At 42.8% G+C, this 21,064-nt stretch overlaps 1 protein-coding gene across 7 annotated transcripts in view; it reads right to left on the bottom strand.

Annotated features, from left to right (window-relative positions):
• Positions 1-21,064, bottom strand: part of LOC105479840 (UBX domain protein 2A) — a 66,842-nt gene that overhangs the window by 13,112 nt on the left and 32,666 nt on the right. For all 7 annotated transcript variants that reach the window (XM_011738172.3, XM_011738174.3, XM_071076286.1 and 4 more), the window contains exons 2-4: positions 19,993-20,047; positions 8,542-8,680; positions 2,897-3,003 (exon numbers count right to left, since the gene is read on the bottom strand). In XM_011738172.3, coding sequence (XP_011736474.2) covers positions 2,897-3,003; positions 8,542-8,680; positions 19,993-20,033 — 287 coding nt within the window. In that variant the 5' untranslated portion in view covers positions 20,034-20,047. The remainder of the gene's footprint in view (positions 1-2,896; positions 3,004-8,541; positions 8,681-19,992; positions 20,048-21,064) is intronic.

The following is a 21,064-nucleotide window of genomic DNA, read 5'->3' as shown; positions in this document are numbered from 1 at the left end:
AAACTTGTATATAAATGTTCATAGTAGCATTATTCATAATAGCCCAAAATGTGAAAATGAGTTGAACAGGCAAATACATAGAGACGGAAATCCATAGAGATAGACACAAAGTGGATTCATGGTTATGTTAGGGCTGCAGTGAAGGGAAAATGGAGAGTGACTTCTAGTATCTGATTTTTTTTTTCTTTCAGCAATATATTTGGCTTTTGGGGGTGATAATGATATTCTGAAATTAGACTGTGCTGATGACTGTAAAACTCTGTAGACGTATTAAAAATACTGAACTATATACTTCAAAGGGATGAATTTTATGGTAGGTTAATTATATCTAAACAAAGCTGGGTTTTTTTTTTTTTTTACATAAGTACAAGAAAATAGTCAAAAATATTTTTCATAGTGGCAAAGTTTAAAATACTTGGCTGGGCATGGTGGCTCACGCTGGTAATCCCAGCACTTTGGCAGGTTGAGGCAGGAGGATCGCTTGAGCTCGGGAGTTTGAGACCAGCCTGGGTAACATAGCAAGATTTCATCTCTACTAAAAATTTTAAAAAAATTAGCTGGGCATGGTGACACACACCTACAGTTCCAGTTATTTGGGAGGCCAAGGTAGGAGGACCACTTGAGATGGGGAGTTTGAAGCTGCAGTGAGCTATGATCATGCCACTGCACTCCAGCCTCAAAAAACATAAAAACAAAAAAATCTATGTTGCCAAGAACATTTAAGTATATATAAAAATTATGGGGCACTGTTGTGATAAAATAATATTCAGATATATTGAAATATTTGATGATGATTTTAAAATTGTTTTAAACATAAATATATATGTAGTATATATATGCATCTATGGACAGAAATGATAGAATGAAATTCAACAAAAATGTTAACAATAGTTACTTGTGAGTGGTTAAATTATAAGTGATTTTTAAGTTCTTTTTTTTTTTGAGACAGAATCTCGCTCTGTCACCCAGGCTGAAGCGCAGTGGCACCATCTTGGCTCACTGCAACCTCCGCCTCCTGGGTTCAAGCAATTCTCCCTGCCTTAGCCTCTGAAGTAGCTGAGATTACAGGCGCCTGCTACTTTGCCCGGCTAATTTTAGTATATTTTAGTAGAGATGGGGTTTCGCCATGTTGGCGAGGCTGGTCTTGAACTCCTGACCACAGGTGATCCACCCACCTCGGCCTCCCAAAGTGCTGCGATTATAGGCATGAGCCACAACGCCTGGCTGATTTTCGAGTTCTTAATACTTAAAAAAATTTTCTAGACCAAGCATGTATAATACTTAAGATTCATAAATATATAGTAAACATTACAATTTTTTTTTTTTGAGATGGAGTCTGGCTCTGTTGCCCAGGCCAGGGTGCAGTGGTATGATCTCGGCTCACCACAGCCTCTGCCTCGCGGGTTCAAGCGATTCTCCTGCCTCAGCCTCCCGAGTAGCTGGGACTAACAGGCATGTGCCAACATGCACGGCTAATTTTTGTATTTTTAGTAGAGATGGGGTTTCACTATGTTGGCCAGGCTGGTCTCGAACTCCTGACCTTGTGATCTACCGGCCTCAGCCTCCCAAAGTGCTGGGATTACAGATGTGAGCCAGTGTGTCCGGCAACAATTTTTTTTCTTTTAAAATTTTTATTCATTAATCGGGCAGCCTGCCAAGCCAGAGAAGGGTCAGAGAGAGTTCTACCATGATTATTTTAAAGACTTTAAAGATATTTAAACATAAATATTAAATAATAAAGAAAATGAGGTATTAGAAAATACTTAGTAAATTAGTTTAAGTAAGATTTGAGTTGATCAGAATTCAAGTTCCTAAACTTTCTTCAAAATTATAGTTGTTGGCTGGGCGTAGTGGCTCACGCCTGTAATCTCAGCATTTTGGGAGGCAGAGCAGGCAGATCATCACTTGAGGTAAGGAGTTCGAGACTAGCCTGGCCAACATGGTAAAACCCTGTTCTTTACTAAAAATATAAAAATTAGATGGGCATCGTGGCAGGCACCTGTAATCTCACCTACTCGGGAGGCTGAGGCACGAGAATCACTTGACCCCAGAATGCGGAGGCTGCATTGAGCTGAGATCATGCCACCGTACTCCAGCCTGAGTGAAAGAGCGAGACACCATCTTGAAAAAAAACCTGTAGTTGTGGTTCTCTTAAGAAAATTCATCTTATAAAAATGTGAATGTACAAAAGAAAAAGTGTATCTGTGAATGTGTAGGGGGTGTGTGAACATTAACATAGATTCTTTCACCAAAAAAAAAAAAAAAATGCCTAAAGTATCTTCCTATTACAAAGATTACTTACCCCACCTTGTTTTTGTTTTGTTTTGTTTTTGAGATGGAGTTTTGCTCTTGTTGCCCAGGCTAGAGTGCAATGGTGCAATCTTGGCTCACTGCAACCTCTGCCTCTTGGATTTCAGCCATTCTCCTGCCTCAGCCTCCCGAGTAGCTGGGATTACAGGCATGTGCCACCACACTTGGCTAATTTTGTATTTTTAGTAGAGATGGGGTTTCTCCATGTTGGTCAGGCTGGTCTGGAACTCCCAACCTCAGGTGATCTGCCCGCCTCGGCCTCCCAAAGTGCTGGGATCACAGGCACGAGCCATCATGCCCGCTGCCCCCCATCCCCTGCCTTTTTTTTTTTTGGAGACAGGGCCTCGTGCTGTTGCCCAGGCTGGAGTGCAGGATGCAAGTATGTCTCACTGTAGCCTCAATCTCCCACGTGCAAGCAATCCTGAGTAGCTGGGCTGGCTGGGTAATGTTTTTTTTAAGTAGAGATAAGGTCTGGCTATGTTACTACCCAGGCTGGCCTTGAACTCCTGAGCTCAAGCAATCCTCTCGCCATAGCCTGCCAAAGTTTTGGGATTACAGGCTTGAGCCACCACACCTGGCTACTCACCCTTTTTTGATGGAGTTCAAAAACTGCTGACTGGCACCATCGGAATAACTTCTGAAATCATCGTTGACGGTGAATCCGTTTTTCCATAATTTTATATTTACATCTACCTGCAAAACAGTAGGAAACAAAATGCATCATGTTAATAAAATGTAGTAGGATTGAATGTTCTTTGAAAATTTCTTCTATCACTATTCAAGCTGGGTAGGGTGGTTCACTCCTGTAATCCCAGCACTTTGGGAGGCCAAGGCACGACTGCTTGAGCCTAGGAGTTGGACACCAGCCCTGGCAACATAGCAAGACCCAGTTTCTACAAAAAATTAAAATCATCGATATGGTTTCGCTGTGTCCCCACCAAAATCTCAAGCTGAATTGTATCTCCCAGAATTCCCATGTGTTGTGGGAGGGACCAAGGGGGAGATAATTAAATCATGGGGGCCCATCTTTCTCATGCAATTCTTGTGATAGTGAGTAAGTCTCACAAGATCTGGAGGGTTTATCAGGAGTTTCCACTTTCGCTTCTTGCTCATTTTCTGCTGCTGGTGCCATGATCATGAGACCTCCCAGCCATGTGGAACTGTAAGTCAAATTAAACTTCCTTTCTTCCCAGTCTCGGGTATGTCTTTATCAGCAGCGTAAACATGGACTAATACAACTGGCTTCATAAACATTAAAATATAAGGAGGAGGTGATGTTGGGCGAGGCATAGAATTGAGTAATCAGGAGAGAGGAGAATACTCAGGATTATAGATTCCAGAGCAAGAGCAGTAGAGTTCCCCAGTGGACAACCAGTCCACTGAAGGAAGGAGGGTTTCACCACAGTCTTCTCTTAGAAAAATTTTAACTTGTGGGCCAGGCATGGTGGCTTTCGCTTATGCTGTACAGTTGTATGGTATTTATACTTTTACAGATATAAATAACAATTGATTTAATCCCCAATTGTAACATAACTATGTTAGAAGAATGGGAAGAGGTGATTTGGGGAGAGGGGGAAGGTAGAAAAAGAGTTAAATCCTTATTATCTATAATACAAAGTGAATACATAATTCAAAAATCTGAAAAATCAAGAACTATCACTATTAGCATATTATCAGAAACAGAAAGCTCGTGTCAGTAGAAATACCTAAGAGTTATAACTTGTTGCCTCTGGAAAGTAGATGTGGCCGGATGCAGTGGCTCATGCCTATAATCCTAGCACTTTGGGAGGCCAAGGCAGGCGGATCACCTGAGGTCAGGAGTTCAAGACCAGCCTGACCAACATGGAGAAACTCCGTCTCTACTAAAAATACAAATTAGCCAGACGTGGTGGTGCATGCCTGTAATCCCAGGCTGAGGTAGGAGAATCGCTTGAACCCGGGAGGTGGAAGCTGCGGTGAGACAAGGTCGCACCATTGCACTCCAGTCTGGGCAACAGGAGTGAAATGCCAACTTAAAAAAGAAAAAAGAAAGTAGATGCTAGGGCCAAGGAGTAACAAGTCTGCTACTTTTCAACATAAGCCTTTTACAACTAATAGATTAAGTTTTAATTTGAAAACCAAATCAGAGTGAAGGGATTTTTCATAAATACTTTTTTAAATGTCTCAAGTCAAAAAATCAGCTGGGGTCTCGCAATTGGTACCGTTCGCAGTCTGCTTTGACATGTTATTTTGATTGAAAATTTTTTTTTTCTTTTTCTTTTTTTTTTTTTTGAGACGGAGTCTCGCTCTGTCCCCCAGGCTGGAGTGCAGTGGCCAGATCTCAGCTCACTGCAAGCTCCGCCTCCCAGGTTTACACCATTCTCCTACCTCAGCCTCTCGAGTAGCTGGGACTACAGGCACCCGCCACTTCGCCCGGCTAGTTTTTTGTATTTTTTAGTAGAGACGGGGTTTCACCGGGTTAGGCAGGATGGTTTCGATCTCCTGACCAAAGTGCTAGGATTACAGGCTTGAGCCACCGTGCCTGGCTGAAATGTTTTTTTAAAAAACCAAACCTCTTACAGTTATGCAGTTAGAAAAAGAAGTATTTTAATAGCCTTCCCAGGATATTCTTTGACACTTCATCAAAATTTAATAAGTAGTAGTAGTATCTCAAAAGTTAGTTGAGAATCTGAATGTGGAATCTGAAACTTACCAACCATCTTTTCATATACTTGTTACATTAAAATCTTTTAGTATATGTGATTCTTTGGCTCTTTTACTCATGCATCACTTTATAACATCATATATTGGTCATCTGGAAAATACTGGTTTTCTTAATTATGCAGATCTTCCAACTGCTGACACATTTAATTACATAATAAAATTTATATTTATCAAAATGACACTAATCTCACTAGGAAATTCCTTAAGTTTTGAGAAACTGTCAAGGTATGGTGGCTTTTTCTTTTCTTTTTTTTTTTTTGAGACAGTCTTGCTGTGTTACCCAGGCTAGAGAGCAGTGACGCTATTTTGGTTCACTGCAACCTCTGCCTCCCAGGTTCAAGTGATTCTCATGCCTTAACCTCCTGAGTAGCTGAGATTACAGGTGTGCATCACCAAGCCCAGCTAATTTTTTGTATTTTTTAGTAGAGAAAGAGTTTCGCCATGTTAGCCAGGCTAGTCTTGAACTCCTGGCCTCAAGTGATTCACCCACCTTGGCCTCCCAAAGTGGTGGGATTACAGGCGTGAGCCACCAAGCACAGCCTATAGTGGCAATTTTCTAAAAGTGTTATTTTCACTTAAAAAGTTGGTTAAGGCCAGGCGCGGTGGCTCATGCCTGTAATCACAGCACTTTGGGAGGCCGAGGAGGGCAGATCACAAGGTCAAGAGATCGAGACCATCCTGGCTAACACGGTGAAACCCTGTCTCTACTAAAAATACAAAAAAATTAACCAGGTGTGGTGGCGGGCACCTGTAGTCCCAGCTACTGGGGAGGCTGAGGCAGGAGAATGGTGTGAACCCGGGAGGCGAAGCTTGCAGTTAGCCGAGATCATGCCACTGCACTCCAGCCTGGGCGACAGAGCGCGACTCCGTCTCAAAAAACAAAAGTTGGTTAAATAAAAATTTATCATTTTCAACAGCTACTGTAAGTTGTTTTCCTTGAAGTGTCAGGCTCACTTCATTCATTATTAGAAACTATCTACCAGGCAGGGCTGGGCGCGGTGGCTCGTGCCTGTAATCCCAGTACTTTGGGAGGCTGAGGCGGGTGGATCACAAGGTCAGGAATTCGAGACCAGCCTGTCCAACATGGTGAAACCCCATCTCTACTAAAATGTAAAAATTAGCTAGGCATGGTGGTGCATGCCTGTAATCCCAGCTACTGGGGAGGCTGAAGCAGGAGAATGGCTTGAACCCAGGAGGTAGAGGTTGCAGTGAGCCGATTGTGCCACTGCACTCCATCCTGGGTGACAGAGCAAGACTCTGTCTCAAAAAATAAAAAAATTTAAAAAATAAAAATAAAAAAAAAGCCAGACGCGGAGGCTCACACCTGTAATCCCAGCACTTTGGGAGGCAAAGGCAGGTGGATCGCAAGGTCAGGAGAGCGAGACCATCCTGGCTAACACTGTGAAACCCTGTCTCTACTAAAAATACAAAAAATTAGCCAGGCGTGGTGGCGGGCGCCCATAGTCCCAGCTACTTGGGAGGCTGAGGCAGGAGAATGGCGTGAACCTGGAAGGCGGAGCTTGCAGTGAGCCGAGATCGCACCACTGCACTCCAGCTTGGGTGACGGAGCGACACTCTGTCTCAAAAAAAAAAAAAGAAAATATCTGCTAGGCCAGGTGTGGTGGCTTACGCCTGTAATCCCAGAACTTTGGGAAGTCAAGGCGGGCAGATCACAAGGTCAGGAGTTCGAGACCAACCTTACCAACATGGTGAAACCCCATCTCTACTAAAAACACAAATCATTAGCCAGGCATGGTGGTGCGCACCTATAATCCCAGCTACTAGGGAGGCTGAGGCAGAAGAATTGCTTGAACCTGGGAGGCGGAGGTTGCAATGAGCCGAGATCTTGCCATTGCACTCCAGCCTGGGTGACAGAGCAAGTTGGAATATCCATAGTCTGTATGTAAACCATTCTTTCTTGCAGAAACAATATGCCATGAAAAAGCAGACAGTTTGTTGATCTCAAATAACTGCACCTTTCCTTGAGACACTTCTGTGTATTATAGAAATACTTTATGTATACTTTGCATTTTGTCACACAGAATATTAAGATGTATATTCAAGGTTTGAGATACATAATTAATTAATTAAATTATTTATTTATTTATTTTGAGACCAAGTCTAGCTCTGTCGCCCAGGGTGGAGTGCAGTGGTGCAATCTCGGCTCACTGCAACCTCCACCTCCCAGATTCACGCAATTCTCCTGCCTCAGCCTCCTGAGTAGCTGGGCCTATAGGCATGCGCCACCATGCCTGGCTAATTTTTGTACTTTTAGTAGAGACCGGGTTTCATCATGTTGATTAGACTGATCTTGAACTCCTGACCTCATGATCTGCCCGCCTCAGCCTTCCAAAGTGCTGGGATTACAGGCATGAGCCACCAAGCCTGGCCGAGATACAAAATTTATAAATTCTACTGCTTCATCAAGGACATTCTTAATTAAAATTAGTTTTTTTTCCCCCTTGGAAGTATATGCAAAGAATAAAGTACAGGTTGAATATCCCTTATCTGAAATGCTTGGGACCAGAAGGGTTTTGAATTTCAGATTCTGAAATATTTGCTGGTTGAGCTTTCCAAATTCAAAACTCAAAATCTGAAATGCCCCCAATGAGCATCTCCTTTGAGCATCATGTCAGCACTAAAAAAATTTTGGATTTTGAAGCATTTTGGATTTTTGGATTCGGTGGGTTTGGGATGTTAACCTGTAACTGCCAGCAGTTTGTTGCCACTGCCTTGATTCCTGCTAAGGTGTTGCAGTTTTACCCACCACTACTTTTGCAGTATCAGTGCAAAATGAACAGTTAGTTTTTTACTTTACCCTACCCTTACCTTACCAGTCAGGGTCTCACTCTGTCACCCAGGCTGGAGTACAGTGGTACGGTCATGGCTCACTGCAGCCTCAAACTCCTGAGCTCAAGCAATCCTCCCAACTCAGTCTCACAAGAACCTGGGACTACAGGCACATGCCACCATGCCCAGTTAATTTTTTTATTCTTTTGTAGAGATGGGTCTTGCTTTATTGCCCAGACTGGTTTTTAACTCCTAGGCTCAAGTGATCCTTCTGCCTCAGCCTCCTAAAGTGCTGGGATTATAGGTGTCCCTAGCTTGTGAACATAGTGAAAAAGGGAAATAATATCTATTATGAAAACGGTTTTGGCCTCATACCTATAATCCCAGCACTTTGGGAAACCAAGGCAGGAGAACTACTTGAGCCCAGGAATTTGAGACCAGCCTGGGCAACAAAGCAAGACCCAATCTCTACAAAAGAACAAAACAATTAGCTGGGCATGGTGGTGTGTGCCTGAGCTGCAGGCTACCCAGGAAAGCCGAGGCAGGAGGACTGCTTGAACCCAGGAGCTTGAGGCTGCCGTGGGCCAAGATCGGATCGAGCCACTGCACTCCAGTCTTGGTGACAGAGAAAGACCTTGTCTCAGACAAACAAAACAATTTTGACCTTAGGGACCCTCTAACAGATCCATATATTGAGAAACACTGGAAGAAAAAGAAAAGTAATAGACATTTATTTACCTGTTTCTTCTGTTCAGTGGGAGACACGCATTTGGAACCAACCTTCTGAGCTTCCTCAAAAAGGCTATCAACAAAATATTCACAATTTGATTGTTGATTATTACTAAGAGGTTGATTATCAGATCCTGTTTCACAAACCCTAAATAAGATAAAGAAAAACAGGCACTATTAACTATTAGGTCTCTAAAAATTTACTTACTTTGTTCTAGTTAAGGATATTGAACTTAGATGCTATGTGCATGTCTGTAGTTCAGGCCCTCTTCTAAGTTAATATAATCTTGGGGAAGTCATTAACCCCTTTTTAGTTCAGAGCAGGGTTTTCTCAACTTCAGCTCTATTAACATTTAGAAATGAATAAGGCTTTGCTGTTTGAGGTGTCCTGTGCCTTGGAGATTGGGATCCCCAATCCCTAGGCCCATGGCCTGTCAGGAACCAGGTCGTACAGCAGGTGGTGAGTGACAGGCGAGCAAGCAAAGCTTCATCTGTATTTACTGTCACTCCCATCGCTCACATTACCACCTGAGCTCTGCCTCCTGTCAGATCAGTGGTGGCATTAGATTCCCATAGGAGCATGAACCTGTGAACTGAGCATCCAAGGGATCTAGGCTGCATGCTCCTTATGAGACTCTAATGCCTCATGATCTGTCGCTGTTTCCCATCGCCCCCAAATGGGACCATCTAGTTGCAGGAAAACAAGCTTAGGGCTCCCACTAATTCTACATTATGGTGAGCTGTATAATTATTTCATTATACATTACAATGTAATAATAATAGAAATAAAGTGCAAATAAATGTAATGTGCTTGAATCATTCCAAAATCATCTCCTCTTCTCCCCCCACAGGTCGGTGGAAAAACTGTCTTCCACAAAACCAGTCGCTGGTGCCAAAAAAGTTGGGGATCACTGTTGCAGATGTTTAACAGTATCCTTGGCCTTTACCCATGAGATACAACAAGTAGGATCCTCATCCCTGGCCGATCCCCAATCCCCAGTGTTGTAACAACCAAAAACATCTCTTCACATTGCCAAATGTGTCTAGGTGCAAAATCTCTCCAGGTTAAAAACCACTGGTCTGGAGTAAAAAATGTGTGGTGTTTTCTTTGTTTTTTCAGGTTTTTTTGAGACAAGGTCCCTCTCTGTCATGCAGGCTGGAGTGTAGTGGCGCGATTTCAGCTCACTACAGTCGCAACCTCCAGGGCTCAACCAGTCTTCCCACTTCAGACCCCCAAGTAGCTGGGACTACAGGCTTGCACCACCATGTCCAGCTAATTTTTGTAGAGATGGGATTTCACCATGTTGCCCAGGCTGCTCTCAAACTCCTGGGCTTCAGTGATATGCCTGTCTTGGCCACCCAAAGTACTGGGATTACAGGTGTGAGCCATTGCTCCTGGCCAAAATGTGTTATTTTTAAAGGGTTCAAAATGGGTTTAAAAGGGATTACTATGCATTTTTTGGTAACAGAAAACACTCTTGAACTAAAGGGGATAATGCATCAGCAACAATTGCATTTTTGCTCCTTTGCACACTTCAGAATATTTCCCACTGAAGACTTTATTTATAGTGATTTATTTGTTTATTTTTGAGACAGAGTCTCATTCTGTCACCCAGGATGGAGTGCATGATTACAGCTCACTGCTGCCTCAACCTCCTGGGCTCAAGTGATTCTCCCCCAAGTAGCTGGTTCTATAGGCGCACATTGCCACAGCTGGCTGAGTTTTAAGAATGTTTTGGAGAGGCTGGGCACAGTGGCTCCTGCCTGTAATCCCAGCACTTTGGGAGGCTGAGGCGGGTGGATCACAGGGTCAAGAGATCGAGACCATCCTGGACAACGTGATGAAACCCCATCTCTACTAAAAATACAAAAATTAGCTAGGCGTGGTGGCGCATACCTGTAGTCCCAGCTACTCAGGAGGCTGAGGCAGAAGAATCGCTTGAACCTGGGAGGCGGAGGCTGCAGTGAGCCGAGATCATGCCACGGCATTCCAGCCTGGCGACAGAGTGAGACTCCGTCTCAAAAAAAAAAAAAAAAAAAAAAAAGAAACATTATCTAAGATTCTGTTTGCTAGAAAAGATGGTTTCTGGTTGTTCTCTTTTGAAATCACACAGGAAATTTTATAAAAGTACAGAAATATGATTTCTCAAATTCTATAAATAATAACAATCACACTTTTATACCTCTTATACTGTGCCAGGAAATATAAGTTAGAAACTGTTAAGTTACCACCATACTACTCTGTCTCCCAAGTCTGTGATCCTAACCATGACATCTTATAAAGAACTATTCTAAGTACCTTACGTGTGCCAACTCATTCAAATCCTCACAATGACCCTAAAAGGTAGGTATTATTTTTATCCCCATTTAATAGATGAAGAAAAAGCTTAAGTAATTTGCCAGAGACCACAAAGCTATTAGGAGGCAGTGCTAGGAACTGAACTCAAGCTACCAGTGCCTCTGCTCTTAATCACTATGCTAGACTGTCATGGAAAACAGCCATCACTGAGCCTTGGCGTGGTGGTGCACGTCTGTAGTCACTTGAGGAGCATCACTTGAGGCCAGGAGCTTGAGGCTGTAGTGTGCTCTGACTGAGCCCACTAGAATGCAGTGACTAACCACTGCATTTTAGCCTGGGCAACATAGTGAGACCTTGTCTCTTAAAAAAAAAAAAAAAAAAGGCCATCACTATATTGTTACTAAAATGCTGATACTCAGGGCAGTGCTTTAACTTAGGTATACATTTTTTTCCTTCCCTAGGTAGTCCTCTTGTATATACTCTTAAAACACTCCACATTATCACAAAGTATTATGCCTTTTCCAAAGCAATGACCTGATACCTCTTACACAGAAATAGTTACTCCCTAAGATGGTTTCTTATAACACTAGTGATTTTCCCCTCCCTTTAATCAGCATAGTCACATAGCAGTATAGCACACTGTCTAAAAGTCTGGGCATTGCTGTTTGTATTTAAGTGCCTTCATTTAGTCACACTGACAATGGGTAAGAAACTTAACTTCTATGTGATTTGCTTTGCTTGCAAAATACAGATACCACCACTTATTTCACATGGTTGTTGTGAAGATTAAATGAAAACATATATAAAAGCCTTTACATGGTATATAGTAAGTACCAGTATACACACTGGCACACAGTACACTCTCAAATATTAGTAATATCATTATAACCATTTTATGTTTTCTGGTATTTAACTGTTTCTTCTGTTCAGATGGTAGTTGGTGCTCCATCAGTAATTACTAAATGCAAAGCCAACAAAGCTGAGCATCCAGAGTAGCTGAAATTTTATTCCTTCATGTTATTTATTTAATGTGTAAATTCTATTAAACTTCATCATGTGAATTCAAATTACTCAAATATTTATTGAGTATCTACTACATGCTAGGTGACAGGGAGATATGAAGATGAGTAAGAAACAGTCTATGTTTATAAGAGGTTCAGAGTACAGTAGAGTGGAGTGGAGATGTATAGTAGGAAATAGTTATAATAGAAAATACAGCCAGGCACAATGGCTCATGCCTGTAATCCCAGCATTTTGGGAGGTCAAAGTGGGAGAATTGCTTGAGCCCAGGAATTGGAGACCAGCCTGGGCAACATGGCGAAACCCCATCTCTATAAAAAAAGAAAATAATTAGCTGGGCATGGTGGTGCAGCCTGTAGCCCCAGCGACTTGGGAGGCTGAGCCCAGGAGGCCAAGGTTGCAGTGAACTGAGATCATGTCAATGTACTCCAGGCCTGGGCAACAGAGTAAGACCCTGTCTCTAAAGAAAAACAAAAACATTAAAAAAAAAAAAAAAAAGAGAGAGAGAGAGAAAATAACTGGTAGGCTGGGTGCGGTGGCTCATGCCTGTAATCCCAGCACTTTGGGAGGCCAACGTGGGCGGATCATGAGGTCAAGAGATCAAGACCATCTGGCCAACATGGTGAAACTCTATCTCTACTAAAAATACAAAAATTAGCCGGGCATGGTGGCAGGCGCCTGTAGTCCCAGCTGCTTGGGAGGCTGACGCAGGAGAAATGCTTGAACCTGGGAGGCAGAGGTTGTAGTGAGCCAAGATCACACCACTGCACTCCAGCCTGGCAACAGAGTGAGAGTCCGTCTTTAAAAAAAAAAGAAAGAAAATAACTACAATAAGAGATATAAAATACAGTTCAGAAAACTGGGGCGCTCTGGCTCCATTGAACAGGTGGTAATGGGTTTGTTTCACTTTTGAGTGTATACGCACAGGAAGAAACAGTAGCAAAGGCATTAAGAACTGCTTTATGCCCCTAAAATTGATAACTTAGATGAAATGAACCAATTTTTTATAAGGCACACTCTATCAAAACACACACAAGAAGGAACAGATAATATGAACAGGCTTATGGATACTAAGGGAATTAAATCAATAATATGTAACCTTCCAAAACAGAAGCACTGGGCCTGGATGATGTCACTGAAGTATTCTACCAAAAATTTAAGAAAGAAATAATACCAATTCTCTATAACCTCTTCCAGAAAATAGAAGCAGAGGGAACTTTTTTTTTTTTTTTTTTTGAGACAGAGTCTCGCTCTGTCGCCCAGGCTGGAGTGCAGTGGCTGGATCTCAGCTCACTGCAAGCTCCGCCTCCTGGGTTTACACCATTCTCCTGCCTCAGCCTCCCGAGTAGCTGGGACTACAGGCGCCCGCCACCTTGCCCGGCTAGTTTTTTTTTATTTTTTAGTAGAGACGGGGTTTCACTGTGTTCGCCAGGATGGTCTCGATCTCCTGACCTCGTGATCCGCCCGTCTCGGCCTCCCAAAGTGCTGGGATTATAGGCTTGAGCCACCGCGCCCGGCCGCAGAGGGAACTTTTAACTCATGCTACAAGGATAACACTATGCTAATACTAAAACCAAAGACATTACAAGAAAGGAAAGCTACACAAAATTTATCATGAACATATATGCAAAAATACTCAACAAAGTATTACCAAACAGAATACAACTATGTATAAAAAAAAAAGTAAACACCACAACCGTGCAGGATTTATCCTAGGTATGTGAGGCTGCAGTGGGTTAACACTGAAAATCAATTCATGTAATCTATCACATCACCAGTCTAAAGAAGAAAAATAATATAATCATATCAACATATGCAGAAACAGCATTAGACAATATCTAACAACCATTCATAATAAAACCCCCACAAACTAGGAATAGAAAGGGAACTTCCTCAACTTGGTAAAGAATGTCTGCAAAAGCCTCCATCTAACATCATATTTAATCACGAGAAACTAGACACTTTCCCACTAAGATCAGGAACAAGACAAGGATGTTGCATCTCACCATTCCTCATCAGTGTTGTACTGGAAGTCCTAGCTAATCCAGTAAGATAAAGAAAGGAAATAAAATGTATACAGATTGGAAAGAAGGCTGGGTGCAGTGGCTCACGCCTATAATCCCAGCACTTTAGGAGGCCGAGGTGGGAGGATCCCTTGAGCCCAGGAGTTTGAGACCAGCCTGGGCAACATAGGGAGACCCCATCTCTATAAAAATAAAATAAGAAAAATCAGCCAGGCATGGTGGCACATGCCTATAGTTCCAGTCTCTCCAATAGCTAATTTTTGTATTTTGTAGAGATGAGGGTTTACCATGTGCCCCAGGCTAGTCTTGAACTCCTGGGGTCAAGAAATCTGCCTGCCTTGGCCTCCCAAAGTGCTAGGATTACAGGTGTGAGCCACTGTGCTCAGCCAGTAAACACGTCTTAAAATGTCAGGAGTTCCCATAATACTAAAAGTACAGAAGTTTCAGGTGAGGGACTTTCTAAAAGAACACTTAAAATGAGACCTAACCTCTTAACATATTTTTAAGTGAACAATAAAGTGTGGTTAACTATAGGTACTATGTTGCTCAGCATATCTCTAGGATCTATTCATCTTGCTTAACTGAAACTTTATGCCCACTGATTAGCAACTCCTCATTTTCACTTTCCCCTAGCCCCTGGCAACCACCATTATATCCTCAAGGTTCATCTATGTTGTTGCATACTGCAGAATTTCCTTCTTTCTCAAGACTGAACAGCCGGGCATGGTGGCTCACGTCTGTAATCCCAGTACTTTGGGAGGTCGAGGCGGGCAGATCACTTGAGGTCAGGAGTTTGAGACCAGTCTGACCAACATGGTGAAACCCTGTGTCTACTAAAAATAGAAAATTAGCTGGGCGTGGTTGCACACAATTGTAATGCCAGCTACTTGGGAGGCTGAGGCAGGAGAATCACTTGAACCTGGGAGGCAGAGGTTGCAGTGAGCTGAAATTGTGCCATTGCACTCCAGCCCAGGCAAGAAGAGCGAAACTCTATCTCAAAAAAAAAAAAAAAAAAAAAAAAAAGACTGGATAATATTCCATTTGGGGTATGTATTATATATTCTTTACCCATTCATCTTTTTTCGTGATTTTTTTTTTTTTTGAGACAGGATCTGGCTCTGTCACCCAGAATGGAGAAGTGCAGTGACATGATCATGGCTCACTGCAGCCTCAAACTCCTAGGCTCAAATGATCCTCCTGTCTCAGCCTCCTCAATAGCTGGGTCTACAGGTATGTGTCACCAAGCTGGCTAGTTTTTTAATTTTTCTTTTGTAGAGATGAGGTCTCACTATGTGAACCAGGCTGGTTTCAAAGTCCTTCCCTCAAGGGATCCTCCTGCCTTGGCTTTCCAAAGTGTTGGCATTATAGATGTGAGCCACTGCACCCAGCCTCTTCAAGATCCTGATTCTAACTCCTTTGGATAATATCTAGAGGTGGGATTCCTGGATCTATTCAGTAATCCATTCTGTGGCAATTCTATTTTTAATTTTTTGAGGAATCTCCATATTGTTTTTCATAGTAGATGCACCATTTTGCATCCCCATCAACAGCGGACAAGGGTTCTCTTTTCTCCATATCCTCACCAGGACTAACTCTTTTGTTTTTTGATAATAGCCACCCTGATAGGTGTGAGGTGATTACTCTTATTTTGATTTGCATTTCCCTGATGATTACCAGTGACATTGAACATACACCTGTTGATCATTTGTATGTCGTCTTTGGAGAAATGTCTATTCAGACGTTTTCTTCCATTTTTCTTTCTTTCTTTTTTTTTTTTTTTCTGAGACACTGTCTCGCTTTTTCACCCAGGCCGGAGTGCAGTGGCGCAATCTTGCCTCTGCCTCCCAAGTAGTTGGGATTACAGGCATGCGCCACCATGCCCAGCTTATTTTTGTATTTTTAGTAGAGATGGGGTTTCACCATGTTGGTCAGGCTGGTCTTGAACTTCTGACCTCGTGATCTGCCCGCCTCAGCCTCCCAAAGTGCGGGGATTACAGGTGTGAGCCACTGAACCTGGCATTTTCTTCCATTTTTCAGTTGGGTCATTGATATGGTTTGGCTGTGTCCCCACCCAAATCTCATCTTGAATTCCCATGTGTTGTGGGAGGGACCAGTGGGAGGTAACTGAATCATGGGAGCAAGTCTTTCCCATGCTGTTCTCATGATAATGAATAAGTCTCACAAGATGTGATGGTTTTAAAAAGAGGAGTTCCCCTGCACAAACTCTCTCTCTTTGCCTGCTGCCATCCATCTTAAGACGTAACTTGCTCTTGCTTGCCTTCTGCCAGGATTGTGAGGCTTCCCCAGCCATGTGGAACTGTAAGTCCAAAAGCACTTTTTGGCCGGGCGTGGTGGCTCATGCCTGTAACCCCAGCACTTTGGGAGGCCGAGGCAGACAGATCACCTGAGGTCAGGAGTCCAAGACCAGCTTGGACAGCATGGTGAAACCCCATCTCTACTAAAAGTACAAAAATTAGCCAGGCATGGTGGCAGGCGCTTGTAATCCCAACTACTCGGGAGACTTTAGGTAGGAGAATTGCTTGAACCTGGGAGGCAGAGGTTGCAGTGAGCCGAGATCATGCCACTGCTCTCCAGTCTGGGTGACAGAGCAAGACTCCGTCTCAAAAAAGAAAAAAAAAAAAAAAAAAAGAGGCCGGGTGCAGTAATTCATGCCTGTAATCCCAGCACTATGGGAGTCCGAGGTGGGCAGATCACGAGGTCAAGAGATCAAGACCATCCTGGTCAACATGGTAAAACCCCATCTCTACTAAAAATACAGAAGTTAGCACCTACAGTCCCAGCTACTTGGGAGGCTGAGGCAGGAGAATCGCTTGAACCTGGAAGGTGGAGGCTGCAGTGAGCCGAGATCACGCCATTGCACTCCAGCCGGGTGACAAAGCAAGACTTCATCTCCAAAAAAAAAAAAAAAAGAAAAAGGCAGTTTTCTTTTCATTTTTCCCTGGGCCATCGTTTTTAACAAAACATTTTTACAAATCCATTTTTGTTACAAAGAAAATTATAAACTATCACCTATATTTTTGTGTAGGTACTTTACTAAATATTTTACTTAAAATTCAAAGTACAGGCCAGGCATGGTGGCTCGTGCCTGTAATCCTAGCACTTTGGGAGGCCGAGGTGGGCGGATCACCTGAGGTCAGGAGTTCGACATCAGCCTGGACAACATGGTGAAACCCCGTCTCTACTAAAAATGCAAAAATTAGCCAGGTGTGGTGGCGCACAACTGTAGTCCCAGCTACTTGGGAGGCTGAGGCAGGAGAATTGCTTGAACTTGGGAGGCGGAGGTTGCAGTGAGCCAAGAGTGTGCCACTGCACCACAGCTTAGGTGACAAGAGCAAAACTCCATCTCAAAAAAAACAAAATCAAAAAAATTTCAAAGTACTGATACATGCTCTACAACATAGGTGAACCTTGAAAACATTATGCTAAGTGAAAGCAGTCAGTCACGAAAGACCACATATTGTATAACTGCATTTATATGAAATGTCCAGAACAGGTAAATCTGTAGAAATAGAAAGCAGATGGGCCAGGCGCAGTGGCTCACACTTGTAATCCCAGAACTCTGGGAGGCTGAGGTGGGCAGAACACCTGAGGTCAGGAGTTTGAGACCAGACTGGCCAATATGGTAAAACCCCATCTCCATTAACAATACAAAAAAAATTAGCTGGGCATGGTGGGGCGTGCCTGTAATCCCAGCTACTCAGGAGGCTGAGGCAGGGGAATTGCTTAAACCTGGGAGGTGGAGGTTGCAGTGAGCTGAGATCATGCCATTGCACTCCAGCCTGAGCAAAAAGTGAGATTCCGTCTCAAAAAAAGAAAGCAGTTTCATGGTTGTCAGGGGCAAGGCATAGGACAATGGGTGGGATTGCTAACGGATATGGGGTTTCTCTTTGGGGTAATATAAACGCGTTAAAATTGACTATGGTAATGACTGCACAAATCTGTGAGCATACTAAAAACTATTGAACTATATATTTTAAGTGAATGAATTATATGGTATGTGAATTATATTTCAATAAAGCCATTTTAAAACAGGCCTGTTCTAAGTTAATTTTACCATTTCAAATCATTCAATTTATCGCTGTGCAGAAATGAGTTAATATAGCAGATCTGATTGCTATCTTTTGAAAGACTTGCTTACAAGGTTAGTCCTGGGCTGGCATCTGCAAACTTGGATTTGTTTTTTTTTTTAAGACGGAGTCTCGCTCTGTCAGCCACGTTGGAGTGCAGTGGTGCGATCTCGGCTCAGTGCAAGTTCTGCCTCCCGGGTTCACGCCATTCTCCCGCCTCAGCCTCCCAAGTAGCTGGGACTACAGGCGCCTGCCACCACGCCTGGCTAATTTTTTTTTGTATTTTTACTAGAGACGGGGTTTCACCGTGTTAGCCAGGATGGTCTCGATCTCCTGACATCATGATCCACCCACCTCGGCCTCCCAAAGTGCTGGGATTATAGGCATGAGCCACCGCACCTGGCCACATCTGCAAACTTGAATTTCTAGAAGGTTCCCATCATCCTAAATTTGTAAGGATGGCTCAATGTACAGTTTGTATAAACAATGTGATTTATATTGAACTCCTACTTTCCTTATGAGAGTCTGAAATTTTAGGATGTGACTAGCTCCCACTATAAACTCTAGGCTCATCTCCAATGAACTTTCCCGGTAGACAGTATTTCACATGTATTTGTCACAACTTGTTACTGGGGGAATTAAGTACATCCTGGGCGACTCCACTGGGTGAGGACCCCTGGAAGCTTGTGCCTGGTTTTCCCCATGCACTTTTTCCCTTTGCTGATTTTGCTTTGTAACCCTTCACTGTAATAAATTATAATCAGGAGCATAACTACATGCTAAATCTTACAAATTCTTCTAGTAAATCATCAAAACTAGGGGTGGTCTTGGAGACCTCTGACACAACTTCACAATTATTTATTTATTTATTTTTTGAGACGGAGGAGTCTTGCTCTGTCACCCAGGCTGGAGTGCAGTGGTGTGATCTTGGCTCACTGCAACCTCTGCCTCTAAGGTTCAAGCAATTCTCCTTCCTCAGCCTCCCAAGTAGCTGGGATTACTGGCGCCCACCACCACGCCTAGCTAATTTTTGTATTTTTAGTAGAGATGGGATTTTGCCATGTTGTCCAGGCTGGTCTTGAACTCCTGACCTCAGATGATCCACCTGCCTCGGCCTCCCAAAGTGCTGGGATTATAGGCGTGAGCCACTGTGCCCGGCCAACAACCTCACAATTATATAATTAGCATCAAATATTTATGTAAGCCTATAAACACCTGAGTGAAAAAATAAATAATAGGCCAAGCATGGTGGCTCACGCTTATAATCCCAGCATTTTGAGAGGCTGTGGCAGGAGGATCGCTTGAAGCCAGGAGTTCTGAGCAATATAGTGAGACCACACTGCTACAAGAAATTTAAAAATTAACTGGGTGCAGTGGTATAAGCCTGTGGTCCTAGCTACTCAGGAAGTCAAGGTGAGATGATCACTTGACCCCAGGAATTCAAGGCTTCAATACGCTATGATTGTACCACTGCACTCTAGCCTGGGCAACAGACAACTTGTCTGTAAAAAGAAAAGAAAAGAAAAAAAAGAAAAAAGAAAAAAAGATACACACATAAACCTTTCAGATAGGTAGGTATTTATATCCTCATTTTATAGATGAGATATTGAGGCTCAAAGAATTTACCTAAGCTGCCTGAAGGCCAGAGAGATAATACAAGGCAGAGATGGGATTCAAGCCTAGGTTTATCTGACTCCAAAGCCATATTTCCACCATGACACTAAAATAGTATATCTATCACAAGAGGCTAATGAGGTAAACAGTTATTTAATTTGTCAAATAACAGAAGTAATGTATGAACACAGATAATTTAACTTTTTAAAATTAATAACAAAAAACATTCAGTAACTTCAATAAAATTTGTTTAATGCAGCTATGGTAAAAAAATTACTTCAACATAATAGATGACAATGAAGTAGTCATACATAATTAAAACTTAATCTACTATCTCTGCCAGTGAAATGTAACAAAAACACAGAATGATATTAACAAAGGCATTAACAAAGCAATTCAGTTTGAATTAACTTACCATTCTTGTTTTACACTTTTGAGGTTATCTACGTCTTTCATTCTCTTTTGCCTTACTGTAAAAGTAAAAAGAAAGTAAGTAAAAAAAAAGTAAGAAGCTTAATATGTAAGTTACCATGTAGTCCTAAAATGTTACTTAAAAGGGTCTAAAGAAAAAGTGAGCAAACTCAAAGCTGTCATTTCCATCTACAAAATAAAGCAATGATAGAAAATATATTTTCAAGTCTGATAATCTGAAAAAAGAAAGACTTCTTAAAACTTATGATGAAAAAAAGTATAATATACCATTTGACTTAGCCAATGAACTGGGCGTATGGCTCACATCTGTAATTCCAGCACTTTGAGAGGCCAAGGTAGGAGGATTGCTTAAGCCAAGGAGTTCAAGACTAGCCTGGGTAAAATAGTGAGACTGTCTCTATAAAAAATGGCTGGGTGCAGTGGCTCATACCTGTAATCCCAGCACTTTGGGAGGCCAAGTTGGGTGGGTCACTTTTTTTTTTTTTTGAGATGGAGTTTCACTCTTGTTGCCCAGGCTGGACTGCAATGGCACAATCTTGGCTCACCACAACCTCCGCCTCCCGAGTTCCAGAGATTCTCTTGCCTCAGCCTCCCGAGTAGCTGCGATTACAGGCATGCACCACCATGCCTGGCTAATTTTGTATTTTTAGTAGAGTCGGGGTTTCTCCATGTTGGTCAGGCTGGTCTCGGACTCCTGACCTCAGGTGATCCGCCTGCCTCGGCCTCTCAAAGTGCTGGGATTACAGGTGTGAGCCACCATGCCTGGCCGTGGGTGGATCACTTGAGGCCAGGAGTTAGAGATCAGCCTGGCCAACGTGGTGAAACCCTGTCTCCTCTAAAAAATATAAAAATTAGCCGAGTGTGGTGGTATGCACCTGTAGTCCCAGTTATTCAGGAGGCTGAGGCAGGAGAATCACTTGAACCTGGGAGGCAGAGGTTGCAGTGTGCTGAAATCACACCACTGCACTCCAGCCTGGGCAACAGAACAAGACTCCGTCTCAGAAAAAAAAAAAAATTAGCCAGGCATTATGGTGCACCTGTGGTTCCAGCTGCTC

The sequence above is a fragment of the Macaca nemestrina genome, chromosome 13 (assembly GCF_043159975.1).
Source record: "Macaca nemestrina isolate mMacNem1 chromosome 13, mMacNem.hap1, whole genome shotgun sequence".
NCBI classification, from domain to species: Eukaryota; Metazoa; Chordata; class Mammalia; order Primates; family Cercopithecidae; genus Macaca; species Macaca nemestrina.
This window is presented reverse-complemented; position numbering and strand designations above follow the sequence as displayed.